Source organism: Prosopis cineraria, unplaced genomic scaffold (genome assembly GCF_029017545.1).
Source record: "Prosopis cineraria cultivar Desert tree isolate PC_DT_omini unplaced genomic scaffold, ASM2901754v1 PC15, whole genome shotgun sequence".
NCBI lineage: Eukaryota > Viridiplantae > Streptophyta > Magnoliopsida > Fabales > Fabaceae > Prosopis > Prosopis cineraria.
Window position 1 is genome coordinate 3,019,132 of NW_026555346.1, and position 17,969 is coordinate 3,037,100.

A 17,969-nucleotide genomic window follows, 5' to 3' on the forward strand; every position below is an offset into this window, starting at 1 on the left:
TAAGTATCTTGAAAAATTAAAACAATTCATATTTTTTAAGATTTGGTTTAGATGAAGTGAAAAGTAGAAATAAAATAGGGAGAGTTTGTTTTTTCATCCTAGTTTCTTTTTTATTCTCTGTTTTTCTTCCCATCCAAGTCAAGGCTAAGAGTTCGAATGTATAGTGATGTAAAAAATTTAAACAAACTACTAGCATATTTCTAGACATGGAAAGTGAGGTTAAACTTGAGAATTCAGTAATTTCTCAATTACAAGGGGCTAGGTTAAATTCTACCAAAAAAAGAAAAATAAAGGGGCCGGTTAAAATGAAAACTATACAAGTATGATTCCGTACATGTGAAAGCAAAGTCATAATTTTTTTTGTCAAGGTATTCTTATAGCCGGCGAAACTAGTTTCACTACTGATTACAAAGACAAGCACTATGAGTTCATCGCCTTTATACCGTTTGAATATAATTCTCGTGGTTTAGATTTTTAGTTTCTCAAAGAGTGTTTTTAAATAAAAAAAATCACGTTTTTGAAAAATTAACAATTGAGAGATTTTCTTTATTTTAGATTCCGTATCAATTAAAATAATTTTTTTAAAAAATAAAAGTACAAATCTATAAATCTAGACTATCCATATCAAATCTAAATAGTATAGAGGCGATGAGCTTTCAATACTCGTCTATATGATAAGTACTAAAATTGATTCCTACAACTAGCTATTATAAAACTAATTTCTCAAAAAATATGATAGTCATTTATGAAGTTATCTATTTTCAAGCGATGTTCTTCATATATACATTAAAGAGTTAAATCCTACAATGATACTTAAGAAACTCTGGCCGCTATCGTCTATGTCACACCCACCTAATAACAAGTATGTAAATCAGTGTCACTGTGAATTGGCACACTATTTCTTAGCCGTCCGTCCAGGAAAAGAAAAGACATACCTATATAGTTATACCAGAATAGTGAATTTTTTTACTTGAATGGGAAGTAATTATCTTATTAATCACATAAATTTAAAATTGATCAATATGTAATGAAAAATTAATAATTTAATCATTCTTAACATTTCAGTTAGATACAAAATATTAAAGTACACATCTAATCTTTTAATTTTAAACATGATTTTACTTTGATCATTTGATTCTATAAAGTGTATTTTTAGTGCTTTTAAACCTAATACTACTAGTTTCGTCAACGAAAAATTTTATATCAAACTTTTAAATGCCAACAAAATATTATTAAATATTGAGATATTAAATTTAATTTTTTAGAATAATAATGACAGGCATAAAAAATAATTATTTAAAATTGACAATATTAAAGCTGAAAGACTTAAAAAATACATTATAAAATTAAAAAATAAAACTAAAATTTATATAAAGTTTGAGTATAAAAATACACTCCAGCTAGTACTAAAACATTCAATCTAGCAATGATTTCTTTGAAAAGGTACAAATTCGTTCCATGAGAAGTCATTCAATAATTTGTGATTGTGAATATTTTAATAAAAGTAATGACGCTTGATGCTTTTCTATTTATATACACGCTCAAGCTTGTTATTTATAATTTTTAATAAGTGAACAATTAAAAAAAACAAACAAATCAATTTTATTTGGCTGTCAAAATCCTATTTGAGGTACTATTGTATATTAAATGTAGACATCTATTTGATAAAGGATTTGAATATAGGCACCTTATATTACACTTAACATTTTAAGGTAGAGGTGTCAGTTAGAGTTAGGCTGGCCCTTCGGCTTCTGAAGGGTCAGGGTTTAAAAAGTTAATTCTATAAGCTTGATTATACTTTAATACTCTATTTTGGTAAATCCAGCTTTGTCCCTCAGGGCTGAAGGGCTGGCCTTTAAAATCTCAGGCTATATTTTTACTTTCATTTTAAAATTTGAAAAATATATTTAAAATATCAAAAAAAGTCATTACACATAACATTAAAATTATAAAAATAAATTTAAGTCTAATAAAAAACAATAACATCATAAAATTAATGTCGATAATAATCAAACTTTGTTACAATTATTAGTGAAATCTTGTAATTTTTATTGTTATCAACATTAATATAATATCATCATTCTCTTTGTGGAGCTTCAATAGTGGCAAAGTTATTAAAATTTTCACATATTCCTTTTTCATCATGTGAAAATGAGGCTAGGGCTTTAAAATTAATGTATTTTTTAATTTTTTTAATATTAAAATTTAAAAAACTATAAAAGAAATTAAAAGGGTTAGCCCCAGCCCAAATCATCATTTTACACTCTAAAATAACAATTCAATTTTAAATTTTTTCAAGTTTAAAAAAGTCAATTCAATTGCACTCAGTCTCAGTTGATGGCTTTATCCACAGATAGATAAATCAATGTTGTTTGGTAGAAACAAATTAATTTTTTTTTTGGTATAAATCATTTAGTATCTTGAGATATCTCGAGCTTATTATCCTCCATAGACTAATCTAAACCCCCCGTAATCTTGAGTTCATTGTCTGCCCTAAACTAATTTAAACCTCTGTAAGGAGACTTTATAATGGTAGAGAGGTACAATGGAACAATTTTTTTAAAATTGTGTTAATTATCTCACTTGTCATTTCTTAAAATTTGAACACTCATCCTAAAAAATGATAGCCACAATCCTTTCTAACTCGACTAGGCGTCCATTGGTGAAACGAATCAAATTTATAAATAAAGCCGTTTCCCAGCCTCCATCCCTCCGCCGATAACCCAAACCAACGCCGTGGGCAGCTTTGGTGGTACGGGCTTTGTTGAAAATCTAATACAGACAGGTATTAGCCCAGGACCATATATTTGTCAACGCAATTTCTGCCCCAGGCCCGTCACATTTGTTCTTAAAAAAAAAAGGGACAATAAACGAAGAAGATGGAATAATTGGCAGCTTGGCACCTCGCTTTCTGAATTATGATAGGATGAAAGCGCGGGGTGGGAAGGCGATCAGATTTGTGGGGCAGGCCGGCGCTGCACGCTCTTCAGCAGCAACATAATCCAAAAAAGGATGAGGGGCAACCAATGACAGCTTGAGCGATCTACCCAAATGGCCGAGCGCGTGTCCCTCACGCTTTCACCGTCCTTACCTTCTCTTCCCTCTCCAACTAAAATGGCTTCTCTGGCTTCTTCTCCTTTCATTATCCCATCTTGCACCATACCCTCCATCCCACGTGCTTCGTCTTCTCTCTCTTCCCTCAAATGCTTGACATCCTCTTCTCTCATCTTTCACCACTTTTCCAATCAGGTTTTCATCTCCTTGGCTCTCTGTTCCAGCTGCAAGCTCGTTTATGACTAAGTATGAGTTTTCCATTGATTCACTTGCGATTTTCAGGCGCAGCGAAGAGCACAGGTTCGTGTATCTAATGGAGGATATACCACAGTGTCTGCGCCCAAGTCATTCGCGTCTAATCCTGATCAATTGAGGAGCGCGAGAGAAGACATGAGAGAGCTGCTCAAGACTAAGTTCTGCCATCCTATTCTGGTAATGTTCGGAGTCCAGTTCGCGAGGGATCTAAAGTGAATCGCTTTCCATTTTTAAATTTGAATTCATATTTTTAGTCGTTCCTGTCTGCCACTTGCATTTTCGCCTCAAGGTGACATTCTAAAAGATAAGGAGAAAACATTAAAGTGGAAATTGATAGCTTATTTAGTTTCTGGATTTTTATCCTCACATTTCCTCCCATTGATTACTAAATTCTCGAGAATGTGACAGAGTAAGAGAATAAGTTTAGCTGCATAGTGACTAAAACTTAACTTATTTGTTTTGATTCATGATGTAGCGCTCTGTTGTGGCTTTAAGACAGGTTCTACTTATGTGATAAGGGTGCAATGCTTTTTAATTGAATTTGCTAGGCCGTTTAGAACCTTCCTTTGTTTTATGTCTACAAGTTTCAGGGTCATTAATGCCTAGTCTATGTCACGGGGAGATAGACCTTTAATTTACTGTAATGATTCAAGGTCCGAACTCTGATTTGTTCCAGTTCAATCGCTTCCTTAGCATTTAACTGGATGTCCTATTCCTTTTTTAATGTAGAATTTCTCTAGTTGTCAATATCTTCGGTGTGAAACTTAAAAAAAAAAAAAAGCAAATAGAAAAAAGAAATCAAACGATTTAGTCGTTGTTCGTCATGACGATGTGTATCAAATCAAGATTTGAATGGCTCATATTTAATATTTTTTAAAATATTTTGTATTTTTTCTTTATGATAGTTTTAAACTGTTTATCAAAATTTAACTGTTTAAGTCCATATATTTATTTTATTTATGACTTAACATTTTAATAATAATTTTATAGAATGTCAAATCTGAACAGTTCAAATCTTAATCTGAGGGCTGAGATGAGAAGTGGAGGGGATCTGATTCCCTATCAATTGCTTGCCATTTCTCACTTAAGTTTCGTAAGAAGAATAAACGTCAAAAGAGATTAACATGGTTTCGTTGGTCAAGATGTGACGCTCATTTCCGCAAGATATTTTGGATGGACTATATATATATATATTTCGTTGCTGCATGTAACTGGATCTTTGTTATGTACAGGTTTGGCAATAGATGGAAGTTTTCCATTCATTTCAACAACTAACGTGTGTTTTTATCTGATAGATCCGCTTGGCATGGCATGATGCTGGTACTTACAATAAGAGTATTGAGGAGTGGCCACAAAGAGGTGGAGCGAACGGGAGCTTAAGATTTGAAGTTGAGCTGAGACATGCAGCCAATGCTGGTATGACTATCTAACAATGCCTGTTTCTACATTTGGTTGATAGTTATAATTCCTGATGAACTGCTATTTCAGGACTCGTTAATGCATTGAAACTTCTCCAGCCAATCAAAGACAAGTACTCTGGTCTGACATATGCAGATTTATTTCAGCTAGCTGCTGCTACAGCTGTGGAGGTTGCCTTCAGTCGTTTTAATGTTTCAGGATTGACTGTGGGCTATCATTCATTAAAAGATGATGTCATTGACCACTTCCTTCGAAATTTCAGGAGGCTGGTGGACCAAAAATGCCTATGAAGTATGGAAGACTTGATGTCTCAGGACCTGAACAGTGTCCTGAAGAAGGCAGGCTTCCTGGTAGGTTGACTATGTACCCATTGGGTGGTATTCTGGAAGAGAGCTTTCTCCTTTTCTTTTCTATCAGTTCTAGTTGGATTGATTAATTTGTTATGTTTTTGGGAATAGAAAACTCTTGTAAAAGCCGTGAAACATGGCCCTTCATTCACAAGGCAACAAATAACAAAACGAATTTCGCCTTTATTTTTAATATAATTTTAATCTTATTTCTGTTCCATTGGCTCTTCAGGCTGCTCTTGGGGGAAAAAAAGGGAGAATTACTTTGAGGTCTCACACAACAATTAAATACTATAAGTTCCAGTGACTGTGTTGTTATTTTCCCTTACTAAATTATCAATGGATCTTGTGGTATCTAAAAATATGTTGCGTGAGACTTGTATGTAATTTTCCAAAAAAATATTCAAGCAGATACTACCACCTGCCCTTTCTCCTTTTTTCTGCCTTTTAAAATTCTGCATTGTGATGTGTATTTAGTTGGTTTGTTAACATCCATTCCCATGGGGAGCATCAAATCACGTAGTCTCTTACAATCACACCTCTTATTTCACAATGATCCTTGGGGGCTTATTTAGTGTCCTATGATGAATCATTCCTTTGTTTTCCAACATGCTAAACCACCTTAACTTTAGAGCTATTATGTGTCTAGATGCTGGCCCCCCTTCACCTGCTGATCATTTACGGCAAGTGTTTTACAGAATGGGTTTGAATGACAGGGTAACTTCAATTCTCCGGTATTTTTGGATGCAAGCGATGACTGTGATCTTGATTATCAAGTTGCTGGATCTGCAGGAAATAGTTGCATTAAGTGGTGCCCACACGCTGGGGCGGGCTCGACCAGAACGCAGTGGCTGGGGCAAGCCAGAGACCAAGTATACGGTATATTATCAGTCTTTTTACTCCATAAGATTCGGAAATTAAATTGTAGTAAATTGCTTTCTAATTTGTTGCAGCATTTTCAGATTCTAATATTTTAAGTCGTGATGCATGATGAGCAAATAGAGGCCAATGTGTTGGCACTAAAAATTGGTAACTGTAGGTGATGATGAGCAGCGGGGATACTGTCGCCTACTTTTGATGCTTGATTAATCATTTGGAAGATGAACCATTATCTCATGGTTCTTTTGTACCAAAAAAAAAAAAACTCTTGCGAACCTATGCTTGACATAGGTCGTATGAAAACCCTGGAGAGTCATTTTTTTCTTTTGTTAATTTCTTATGCTTCGTAGGTCCCTGATAATATGAACCATTATTATTTGCAGAACGAATATACCCATCAAATGCATGGTGTTCCTATTATGCCTGTTTACCGTCTTAAACATTATTACTCTCTTTACTTGAAGAAATGATGTTTTAGACTCGCTGCACGTAGATATTTCTTGTTAAGAATTTTGCTTTAGCTTTGCTGCGTCAACAAAATGTTTCTCTGTTTGAGTATATTGATCCTGTATGATAACTGGTTATTATCATTATTTTATATATTCCCATGCTTGAAGTCTTGCTTCAATTTCTTGTTGAATAGGAAATCTTAATTTGGTTCAACTTTGTTCTCTCGGCCCTTGTATAAACGGATTTTGTCTCTAATGTCTACTTGTGCAGATTTATCTGGCTTCATGTGGAATTTTAAGAATTGAACGTTAACAGAACTAGCTAACAATTTTGAAGTCCTTGTTCATTTTCTCAACAGAAAGATGGACCAGGAGAACCTGGGGGCCAATCCTGGACTGTGCAATGGTTGAAGTTTGATAACTCTTACTTCAAGGTCAGGGACCCATATTTCGTTTTGTTTATACAAGAGAGGGCCTTTTTTTTTTTTTTTTTGGTTGAAGGGGGAGAGGGGAGTAGGTTGGGATGCTCAATTTCCATTTTTCACGGTTGTTTCTGCATTGATCAGGACATCAAAGAAAGAAAGGATGAAGAACTATTGGTGTTGCCAACTGATGCTGTTCTTTTTGAGGATCCGTCTTTTAAGGTGAAATGATTGAAGTTTTTTATTGGTCATGGCTGTTATAATTCAGCTTTTAACCGTGAAAAATGTGCAGGTCTATGCTGAGAAATATGCTGAAGATCAGGAAGCGTTCTTTAAGGATTATGCTGACGCCCACGCCAAACTTAGCAATCTTGGAGCCAAATTTGATCCTCCGGAGGTCTGTTCATTTTATGTTGCTTGAGCCTCGCTGAGGCTTAGATATCACATAACTTTTGGTCCTTTTTGTACTTGATATCTGAGTCCAAATAACGATATAAGCTGATCAAGTTAGATACCATAATAATAGCTCCCCGTGGCATCTGGTTCATAGGGTATTGTGATAGATGGCGGTTCTCCAAGACCTGAGCCAGAGAAGTTTGTAGCAGCCAAATACTCGACTGGAAAGGTTGTAATCTTGCAAAACCCATCAAATTTGAATGTTCATTTTATTGATAGTTGAAGAGGACTCGGGACTTTTTATTGTTAGTCATAGAAGATTTAGAGCTTTTCTTAATGTGAAGATTCTACTGTTTAGTTTTGCTTTTCCCTGTTTGTTGCGGGAGTAAAAAAAGGAAGGGTTTTTCTCTCGTGTCAGTGTCTTCTAGGAAATCAAGACGAAGCTATTTTCAAATCCAGTGATCTCACACGTAAAACTTGGAAGTCTTAATGAAGGATTAAAGAAGAAATTCATTGGTTTGCCCGTTTGAATTGCAGAGAGAGCTGTCAGATGCTATGAAGCAGAAGATTCGGGCCGAGTACGAGGCAGTTGGCGGAAGCCCAGATAAGCCTTTACAGTCTAACTATTTTCTGAATATCATAGTTATCATTGCCGTTTTGGCAGTTTTGACATCGCTGCTCGGAAACTAGTGGGACTCCTCTTTTTTTTTTTTTTTTTGACCTTTTCCCCCTTGTAATTGCATATGTATATACAATCTTCTAATTTTTGCCCGTGGAAAAGTCTATTTGAATTAGTGAAGAAAACCACCTTAAAGTAGTTGGGTGTCAAGGCATTGATTGATAAATTAATAAAATTATATACAGTAAATGCTGCATTTTTGTTGGAACTTGAAGCAGTGATCGCTAGGTTGGTGAATGAGAAAGAAAAAGGTGTTGTTGGGGCTGTAGATCCGATGATCCATCATCCCTTTATCTCATGTATTGGTAGTTTGAAGCAGTGTTACGCCAAACACGAAATGTTGGGCTGGATTGACTCAAGGAGTACACGGATATAGTCTCCGTATTTCACGTTTTATGAATCAAATCTTTCGTCGTCAGGTAATTCCGCAAAGTGCTTAACCTTCCCTATAGAGTTCTTCTGGTTCCTGAGTATTAGTTGAGTTGTGTTTTCTAATTAGTTGCTGCTAGGGGTGAAAATAGGTTATGTTAGTTAGGCTTTGGCCAAATAAGTTTAGACCTAACTTAAAATGTTATAAGGCTTTTATCATGGCTGAGCTTATCTAAACCTGTCCTGACTTGAAAACCTACTTAAAAATAAGTATTTTAAGTAAGCTCGCATTTTAATTTTAAACGCATCAAAAATACTTTAATACTATTAATATAAATATATAACCTAATTTATTGATTATAATATATAATAATTAAAAGGACTTATCAACTATAATACAATAAATAATGGCATTAAAATGTATATATGAGTTGAGTCCAATCTAATTGAAAATATAATTAAAAATAAAAAAGAATAGATTGATTAAAACTCTCTCTATGTGTGAAATAGATTGATTAAAACTCTGTGTGTGTGTGTCCCTGTGCGTGCGCTAGTTCTAGTTTATTTAGTTAAATAGGCTTAATTAAATACCTAAATTTAATTTGAATCTATTTAGTAAATAGATTAAGCTCCCACTAAAGTAGTTTAGGGTGTAGGCTTCTGATAAGAGTTTGATCTATTTTCACCCTAGTTGCTAGAAGTGGCTTTAAGAGTTAAGATTGTTTACCTGAGAATTTTTTTTTTTTTTTTAAGAATGACTGTTAAAGTTTTGGAGGGCGTTTTTCTTCCTCACAAAACTTTTGTCATGGAGGAAGTACTTAGCATGGGAGCAAATCGTTTAAAATAGAGATTTAAACTATTTATTTTTGAAGTAGAAACAAACAAGGAAGGCTCAGCGCCTCAGCCTCCTGCATCGGGAGTTGAGGTTGAGGATTTCCAGCGTTGATTTTAGTATTTCCTCAAGAAGTTAAAACATATGGCGAGTGAAATGCTCTCTTTAAGCAACTTTATTACTCTAATGGTGGCAGACTGTAGAGTGTAGGCATTCCCCATTTCTGATTTTACGGTTATGTTTTGGCAGATAACCACCCTGGCCCTGCACCGAAAGATTAACAGGGACCAGGTCCAAAATCCATTCCTTTATAGTTATACTGCATTAGCGACCCTAAAATTGAATCTGAACCTCTGAGGGAGGGCACCGTATTCTTACTCATGACAACAGATTCTTTTCGGGGAAATTGGTAGGAAGGATCATCATGGAAAAATATTTGAAGAAAAAAGACTCAAGTCCTTCAAGATTTCAGGCCTGTTTGAATAACTCTTAAAAGTATACTTAACTATATATAGGATGTATTTTTATCAAATTCAATAAATAATTAAATCTCTCAAATGGATTTTTTATCAAATATAAACTGAAAACCAAATACACATTCAATCCTTTTTTCCAAATATTTTTACTTCATATTCCTATTTACCAAATTTCCTTTCTTTTTATCGATATTTTATTGGTTATTTGATTACTATTTGATTAAGTAATTTAGATAATTTACTTTTATATTTCATCAAAAATATTATAGTCTAAGTTATTTTGCAGAGAGAGAGAGAAATTACCAAATGAAAATTACAGACCAGGAAAAATTATAATAAAATCGCAACTTACAAGTTAAATTTTTATTTTTTTATGCACAAAAATGAATATCAGTGGCCCATTAATACTTATGAAGTGGCAAATCCGGAAATATTAGTATCAAATCTTTGAAGGCTGTAATTCATTTCTGAATTTATAATGGAAAAATAAAAATTTGACTTGTCAAACTTTTTTGACCCCTCTCCATATTGGATATTATTTTGAAAAAATTGCTAGTAAATCCCTCTTTAGGATTGAAATTGTATTGAAGGACGATGACCAGAGGACCAAGAGCAGGCAGGCTTAATGTTTAAGCAGATAACTATGCAATTTCAAGCCTATCTGCTCGAACCCTAAGCCTATTTACTTGCATTCTGATCCTTTGGTTCTCCAATACAATTTTGACTCCAAATGAGAGATGTACTAACAATTTTTCCTACTAATTTCCCCTAATTTGCATTTTTTAAACATGCTAATCTATAACTCATATTTCTCTTTTCATGATAAGGGTATTTAAGTAAATTAATTTGTGGACCCAAATCATTAAATGACCTTTAGTCCCGGTTTGAAATTTTCAATTCTTATGGTCCCAATATAGAATTAATTGTCCTTTGGGTACAAATCACCTCCGCGGCCCCGGCTCCGCATATCTGCCACTTTGCTGTTGTCCGAATCAGAAGACTTCCAAGCCTGACCAATAAGCAAATCTGGCAGTGCGCCGCGAGAAGAAGGAGAATGAAGATATATATCGAGTTCGCTCCACCATGGCTGTGCGTGGATTAGAAACCCGAGTGACTTATTGTAGGATCACAGAGTAGAAGAATGGCTTGCGTTGTTGATTTAGCAAAGTGATTTAGCAGTAAACAACCACAGAAGGGAAGTCATTTGTTTGTGTGATCGATCAGAAGCACTGAAATGTATTTTGATATTTGCATGCGCGCGCGCGCGCACACGCACTGACCAATATGTATTGGGATATATAGCTGCAAATATTACTACGGTCTGCAAATTCAGTAACCTGTCGATATGACCATTCACACCACCTTTAATTCTTTCATTTTGGATCTCGATCTTTCCCTAGGTTCCGGTGACGTCGCCTTCCTTTTGCTAATATTATTACAGTTATCCTTCTGATTGCTGTCATTGTCCGTGGCTATGGATTCTGCTAGGCATGAGTTGTCGGGGAATTTCAGAAAGTATGGCTGCAGCTTCTTCAAATCTGATAACTGAAGAGGCTTCAATAGAAATTCCTCTGCTCCTCCTTCCAAGCACCTAATGACATATAACACGGTATTTCACTTTATTTTCAAGTTCTTGTGAAGACGCGCCCTATAAATTCAAGCAAGCACGTATATGATAGCTTGTCGATGCAATGCATTTTTCTCTTGTTTTTAAGTGCAAGAAGATGAATTAAAATGCAGCCAATCACGGTGTATTCTAAAGGTTTAGTTAATATTTGGACGGAAAAGTAAGATGATGGTAAAAGAGAAACGATAGTATAATGGGGAATAATAATAACTTTCTCACATGCTGATTCTTGAAGGCACATTTTCTGATGACATGATGACGACGGGTATATCTTTCCAAGGAGATCCCTGCAGCAGTAAGCAATGCAAGCTTAAGATGGATGGGACGTTCATTTGATTTTGAACTCAGAACTTTTTCACTCTAATTTCTTGTTAGTTCTTAGGAGCGTTCATTTGAAAGAGAACGATGAGAATGCTTTCGTGGAAAGGTCATCAGAGTAGATGAATTTACGTCCAAGTAAAAATTAAGTTTTGGCAGTGTACAATTAATTGAATAAAATGAAGAGTACTGCACATGTGGTGGTTGCTATTCATGAATGAAATACAATTACATACGTCAAGACTCGAGTGAAGAAAATGAAGTTAAGAGTTAGACCTTGACTCGTTTAAGCAAATCATAACCACTCATCCCAGGCATGCAGTAGTCTGTCATGATCATGTTAACTTTTGCACCCTGCATTTCATACACAACTTGTTACTGTTTCGCATAGAATCCTTCCGCAGTGCCCACTTCGTACGTGAACCAGCTATCACATAATTGGGCTACCCCTAGCTATACCTAGAACCACCCTTTTAAACGTCACCTCCTATCTTTTTATAGAACAGTATCAGTAGGCTTCGCTCAAAAGTAATACTCCCTCCGGTCTCATTTATAAGTCCAATTTTAGAAGGTGTATTTGGTCCCATTTATAAGTCACGGTGCGTCTTTTTAGGTAATATTTGAGAGGTATTTCCAAAATTACCCTTCATGAGAGAGAAAAAGTAACAGGACATTACTTTTTAGATTTGTTATATAGGGGCATGTTTGGAATTTTACTTACTTTTATTCCTTGTACTTTTATTGTATTGGTATTGATGAGGTTGGTAGAAATGACTTATAAATAGGACCGGAGGGAGTATCAAACAATAGATATATAAAAACTAGCCACTGCAATGAAAAAAATCTCCTCCGTAACGGATTTTTTTTTTCATATTATCAGGAAAAATATAGCTGGAGACCGGAGATTCACATGCATTATTTTCCATTGAGCTTTTCATTATTTCTCTAGCTATGTACATGATGTACGTATCTGATGTTCGGTATTGTCTTTATTTTTTTAGAAATATTTGAGAACTCGGACTTCATCCCAGAGGCAATATTCTAAACTAGAATTTTCTTGATCGGGAAAAGAAAAGGAATTGCTGTTTACTGGAAATTCAACACACTCATCTTCTTCAAAACGTTGTTTTGGCAGAAGAGAGAATTATGTATGTGGGATTCGAATCGCAGTACAGCTAGGCAGGGTCAAACGTGGTAGTTAAAAAAGAAGAGTCTCGGATTACGGTAAAGGAGGAGGAGGAGGAGAGGATATGAAGATCATGAAATACCTCATGCTGGGGCGATTGATCAGGAGAAGACGACGAAGGTGAAAGGGAAGTGGAGGAAGCACTGATATTCTGAAGGTCATCAAGCAGACCAAGGAACTTCAGAGCTTTATCCCCAGAGTCCACACAGGTCACTGCAGATATAGTTCATAATAATTAAACACAATTCCTCATCACAGTCCTGAGATACGGACGGGATTAACCATGAAAGGGCCAAGATAGCTTTATATGTAAAAACTTCACACCTTTGCATGAAGAAACTGTAAGGAGCCTCTCTAAAAGCTTCCTGTCGATGACACTGTCATCCACTGCCAGCACGTGAAAATGCTTTTGCTCTTCCTTTTGCTTTCCTCTACCCACCGCCACAGCCTCCGATTCAACCGCCATTAATTATTTATATTCCTCCGCCCCTCCGGATTCCCTCTCTCTTGCTGGGTATGTGCATTGCAACTGAACACCAAACCAAGTAATATATATTCACCAAGTAGCTGTAATCTAATGGTGAATCCCTGTGGGTCCCATCCCAAGTACAGCCCATTATTTATTCTCTTTTCTTTTCTTTTCTTTTTTTTCTTTTTTGACCTTTTTTCTTTCTCTTTGTTACTTTGCAGTACAGGAGAGGAACCGCATAGGAAGATGAATGATAAATGTAAGAGAGGTGGCAATTTATTAAGTGCCCTTTTGTAGAAGTAGACGGATGCATGAGAAAAACCACAGTGGTCGCTAGTGTCTCTTACTTGTAAATTATTCGTATTAGTTGGGCTATAGTTTGACTTTCTTAAAAAAATTATATTTTTACTGCCAATCTGCTATACATGAAGTTTAAATTATTCTTATCGATCCGTATGAATGCAATATATACTTAGCCTCCGTTGTGGTTCGTCTCGAGAAATCTCCCTCTAGATTCGCTCCATCACGTTGGTACAACCACCACTCACACACTCTAACACCATCACACTCTATGCTCTCTCTCTCTCCCTCTCTCTGTCACAATTTTCCCTTTCTCTTGGATTTTATTTGATTGCCTACCAAAATCTTAAGATCTTTGATTCCATCAATGTCATCATCATGACCAACGTTACGACTTTGATTTTGGGCGTGGATCATCACTTTCAATTTAACTGATTAAGCTGCTATTACTTTTACTCTTTCCTCTACATGAGTGGGGCCTCATTGCTTCAGTCTTCACATTCACCTTATCTTACTATTCTCCATCTCAATTCTCAGTTTGACACTAAACGCACAGTGGTCTGCATTAATAATCTGACAATATCATTTGTTAAATATCATACTCTAAAAGATAAATGAATTGTATTGGTTTAAATTAAAGTAAGAAGCAGCGTTTACTTTTTTTATCTTCTTGCTCTCAAAGAAAACCATATATACAGGTTCGGAAATTACAAACAAGAATAGCAGAGTTTAACTCAAGCGTACAGGAGTCCCTCAAAACAGGCCACTAATAATGGACGAAACTTGCTTTATTTTGATATTATTAATATATTTTTGCTCAATTCTTTTTTCTTGGGTTTCTTCCATGTATGATTGCCTGTTGTGATAGGTCAGGATAACCCACAATTCTGATGCGACTTCATTAAATTTTTTCAGCCGATATTTCTGATTATTGCCTCGTCCATTATCTCTGCAAACCCCACAGTATTTTTCAAGAAACTTTCCATGTGACGCACATATTTACGGTTTAAGATGTGTTTCACTTTGACAGATTGCAAGACAGAGACAAGAAAGGAAATAAAAATCACTAAAGCACCAGTGTATCAGAAGCTTATCTGATAATACACATACACGTCACATTAATACAGGGAGAAGCATACATAAATTACATGTAATAATTGAATTTAATATACGTACGTAGATGTACAAATGTATTTTGAGAGGCAAGAAGGAAGTAAATGATTGAAATGAGAAGGTGGGTCGGAGCAAATATAATCTTAGGTGGGGTCTGTTTCCCACAGGGACAGAGATCATCTCCGATCTCCCATGTTTCGAATCTGTTGCCTATCGAGGATGTCCACATTCATACGCAGCAGAAAGTCTTCCTTTTATTCACACTTGAGTAGGGGCCCCATCTGCTGTCTGCCACGTGTTCCTCCTTTCGTGCTTGGACCCAATCATACGTCTGACAATGAGGATTATCATTATGTCCTAACGTGGTTTCTCATTGACCGTCTGATCACATCGCCATCAATTCTCCACCCCACTTCTTGTTCTTTTCTCAACTTTATGCTAATTATAACACTACAATTCAATCTGCTTTTCTCATCCCTCTTCTGTTTGATCTCTTCGTGGAACGCCACATCATTTCATCAATGTGTTTATAGAGATTAACGCAACACGGCACACAAGGTAATACATTAAGTGTGAATGCCATATATGAAAGAACGCCAGTATGAATTGAATGTAGCATAGTATATCTCTTCATTCCTTTGATTTATTTGTCAAACTGCTCAATTACTTCTAATTTATATGCATGTTACCTTGCTTTCCTTCTCTATCTAACACTCACACATAAAAAATATTTCCAGACACAATTATTTTGGAGCTTCGTCACAAATATTATATATGTATGTATGTATACCTACAAGTCGACACGCGCGTGTTTGGATTTGTCCTCACAGGTTCAGGTTTTCTTTTTGGTCCGATGTATTAACCCAGGTTGTTGATTAGAATTATGCTACTTAAAATTACAAAGGTTGATTTATTTGCCCGGATCAAAATATCTCATAATTTGTATACTTTTTAATTAACCATCTTCCTTTTTCGACCAACACTTTATTATTAACCATCTTAAATCCGATTTGTTTGGCATGATAGTTCTCTCAGTTTGGTCAGAATTTAAATCCTCGTAAGTTTAAGCTGATCAGAAATGGACACACAAGCCCAACACCTCTATCCCTAAAGTCAGTGTCATGAGGATTATATTCTTAGCTAAATTTGTCTCATCGATATCATTTAGGAGTGATATCAAATGATATAAGGCCATTGTATTTCTAACTTTAAAATTGGATCTTCTATCATGACAATTTATTTATTATATAATCAACCAATTAAGCTCTGGAACCTGAAGCATGTAGTAGCTGCCCCAGGATTTGAGTCCGCCCAGTTGATGAACTACCATGCCCTGATGAACATTGTCACGCTTCGCTATGGCAGTAGATTACATGTGTACGTATGTATGGGTCTTTACTTCGACGACATCCAGAAAAAATAGGAGAAAAATCTTCCTGAACTCTCAAATCTGGATCAATATTATAAATAATTCTTCATTAAAAATTATTATAAATAATTCTACATGTATTACTAATTAACTTTACGCAAATTTCCATTTGGATGACAATATTCCCATGCTGTGAATAAAAAAGTGAATTAAGGTCTAAACGTCGTCTTTAATAAACATTTTTGCCCATTGCTTGCGTTCTTGCAACTGCGTTCCTCTTAATTAATCAGTCAATCAATCAGTTCATGTCAGGTGTTGCTTTTTTTAATTTCCTATTAACTTTTTCAACGTTCATTTTGACTTGAGTTACCAAACGTGGGACCATCTCCCACGAGGTAAAAAGGATAATCTTGACAGATTACTATTTAAATTAGCTCATGCCCCTGTCATACGAGATTTCCCTAGATCTGCTTTCTGGGCCCACTCCTGAATCTGGCCATGTCTCTTTAATCTCATTCTTTTGTTTCTATGCGAATTTCCGAAGCCATGGCCCATGCAACCAACCTTCTGTTAATTTCGGAATTTGAAATGTTTTACGCCCGTACTCTTCCTTCCCAAGTTTCTTCTGGTCAACTAATTAATGACCGTTTTCTGGATTACGGAGCCACAATATCACAATTTCAAAATCCTCATTTTCTTCTAGTCTAAAGAAAAAGATCGTGGTACCCATCCAAGTGGTTGATGATGCTTAACCACCAGGATCCATTCTGATACAATATGACAATACTCTCTGCTTCAGAGCTCCTGTTTCTTTCCTCTGATTCGCTCTTTCTCATTACAAAGAAATTAAAAGAAATAATCAATATATTGATCTGATGAATTAAAGGATAATGAGACTTTTATTACCCTTATCGGTTTGACCCTTAAAATTTAATTATCATCAGTAAATTTACTAGAGTTTCATAATCATATATACGCACAATTTGTTCTTAATGAGTCATTTTTTCTTCAAACCATAAAGATTTATTTTGCATGATTGTGAAGTTTTAAGAATTTTAATGATAAAATTTAAACATTGAGGGCCACAATGTTAATGATAGGCAATGTAAATTCAAGGGACGTATAAAATTAGGAGAATTTTAGTTAAGAATCACTATAAAAACTTAATTTGAGATGGTCCAAAAAAAATTCTAAAATTGCAATTCAGTTTGGAGAAAAAAAATCAAAAGAATTTCAGTAGTGAAAAAAATCAAAATACTATTAATTTATTATGCAAAATTATTAGTTGCTAATTTTTTTACTGTAATTGTTAATTTACTAATATCACTTATAAATTATATTCATTTATCAATGGCATTGATTGTTAATTTGCTAGCTTTACTTATTAATTTATCAATATCAGTAAATTTGTTAATAATTTACAATTGACGTTCATAAATTATAAGACCTGTCAATAATTCACAATTAATGTTATTAAATTAATAAGTAAAATTAGTAATTCAACAACTGATGTTGCTACTTATGATTGAAAAACTGATGTTAAATTTTATATAACTGTTGACATGCAACTCATGTATTTTGCAATTCATATTCATAAATTAACAAGTAAAGTAAAAAAAATTAATAACTAGTGATTCTACATTATAAGTGAAGAGTATTTTAACTTTTTTCATAGTCAAAATTCTTTTTATTTTTTTCTATGGGGCTAAATTAAAATTTAAAAAATTTTTAGACCTACCTAAAATTAAATTTCTATTAACAGTCCTTAATTGAAATTCTCTCTGTAAAATTTATTCGATTAAAAAATTAAGATCGTTGGCACCATTGATTGGGATGATTTGGTAATAATAGAAACGTGACACCTATCTAAACCTGAGTACTGGCACAGACATGCTGGATTTAATTTCGAGTGGACCAACATACGAAGCTAGCGAGGCCAACTCATTGATAATGAATTAATAATACGCTCCCTATGCATCCGGAGTTCATTTTCAGTCTACTTCCAGGGTT

General features: G+C 34.8%; 2 protein-coding genes and 1 long non-coding RNA gene across 5 annotated transcripts; 2 read left to right on the top strand and 1 right to left on the bottom strand.

Moving 5' to 3' along the window:
- The first annotated feature begins 2,923 nt into the window (after window positions 1-2,923).
- On the top strand, window positions 2,924-8,108 carry LOC129294157 (probable L-ascorbate peroxidase 6, chloroplastic/mitochondrial). 2 transcript variants are annotated; one of them, XM_054932330.1, is made up of 12 exons: window positions 2,924-3,249; window positions 3,337-3,486; window positions 4,605-4,725; window positions 4,798-4,898; window positions 4,991-5,078; window positions 5,725-5,792; window positions 5,868-5,954; window positions 6,763-6,837; window positions 6,970-7,047; window positions 7,118-7,222; window positions 7,376-7,450; window positions 7,640-7,779. In XM_054932330.1, exons 1-12 carry the CDS (start codon window positions 3,052-3,054, stop codon window positions 7,709-7,711), a joined length of 1,218 nt encoding a protein of 405 aa, XP_054788305.1. In that variant the 5' UTR covers window positions 2,924-3,051; the 3' UTR covers window positions 7,712-7,779. The 2 variants fall into 2 exon arrangements, with proteins under 2 accessions (XP_054788305.1, XP_054788304.1); XM_054932329.1 differs by having other exon boundaries at window positions 2,926-3,249; window positions 7,759-8,108.
- A 2,758-nt stretch (window positions 8,109-10,866) lies between these two features.
- Window positions 10,867-13,343, bottom strand: LOC129294158 (two-component response regulator ORR4-like). Of its 2 annotated transcripts, XM_054932331.1 has the most exons (5): window positions 13,033-13,335; window positions 12,791-12,921; window positions 11,799-11,876; window positions 11,424-11,491; window positions 10,867-11,168 (listed from the first exon to the last, which is right to left on the bottom strand). In XM_054932331.1, exons 1-5 carry the CDS (start codon window positions 13,172-13,174, stop codon window positions 10,931-10,933), a joined length of 657 nt encoding a protein of 218 aa, XP_054788306.1. In that variant the 5' UTR covers window positions 13,175-13,335; the 3' UTR covers window positions 10,867-10,930. The 2 variants fall into 2 exon arrangements, with proteins under 2 accessions (XP_054788306.1, XP_054788307.1); XM_054932332.1 differs by lacking the exon at window positions 11,799-11,876 and having other exon boundaries at window positions 13,033-13,343.
- Window positions 10,935-13,624, top strand: LOC129294159 (uncharacterized). Its single transcript, XR_008589308.1, has 3 exons — window positions 10,935-11,186; window positions 12,524-13,222; window positions 13,399-13,624. It is a non-coding gene; the product is annotated as an uncharacterized LOC129294159 (long non-coding RNA).
- Window positions 13,625-17,969: the final 4,345 nt, after the last annotated feature.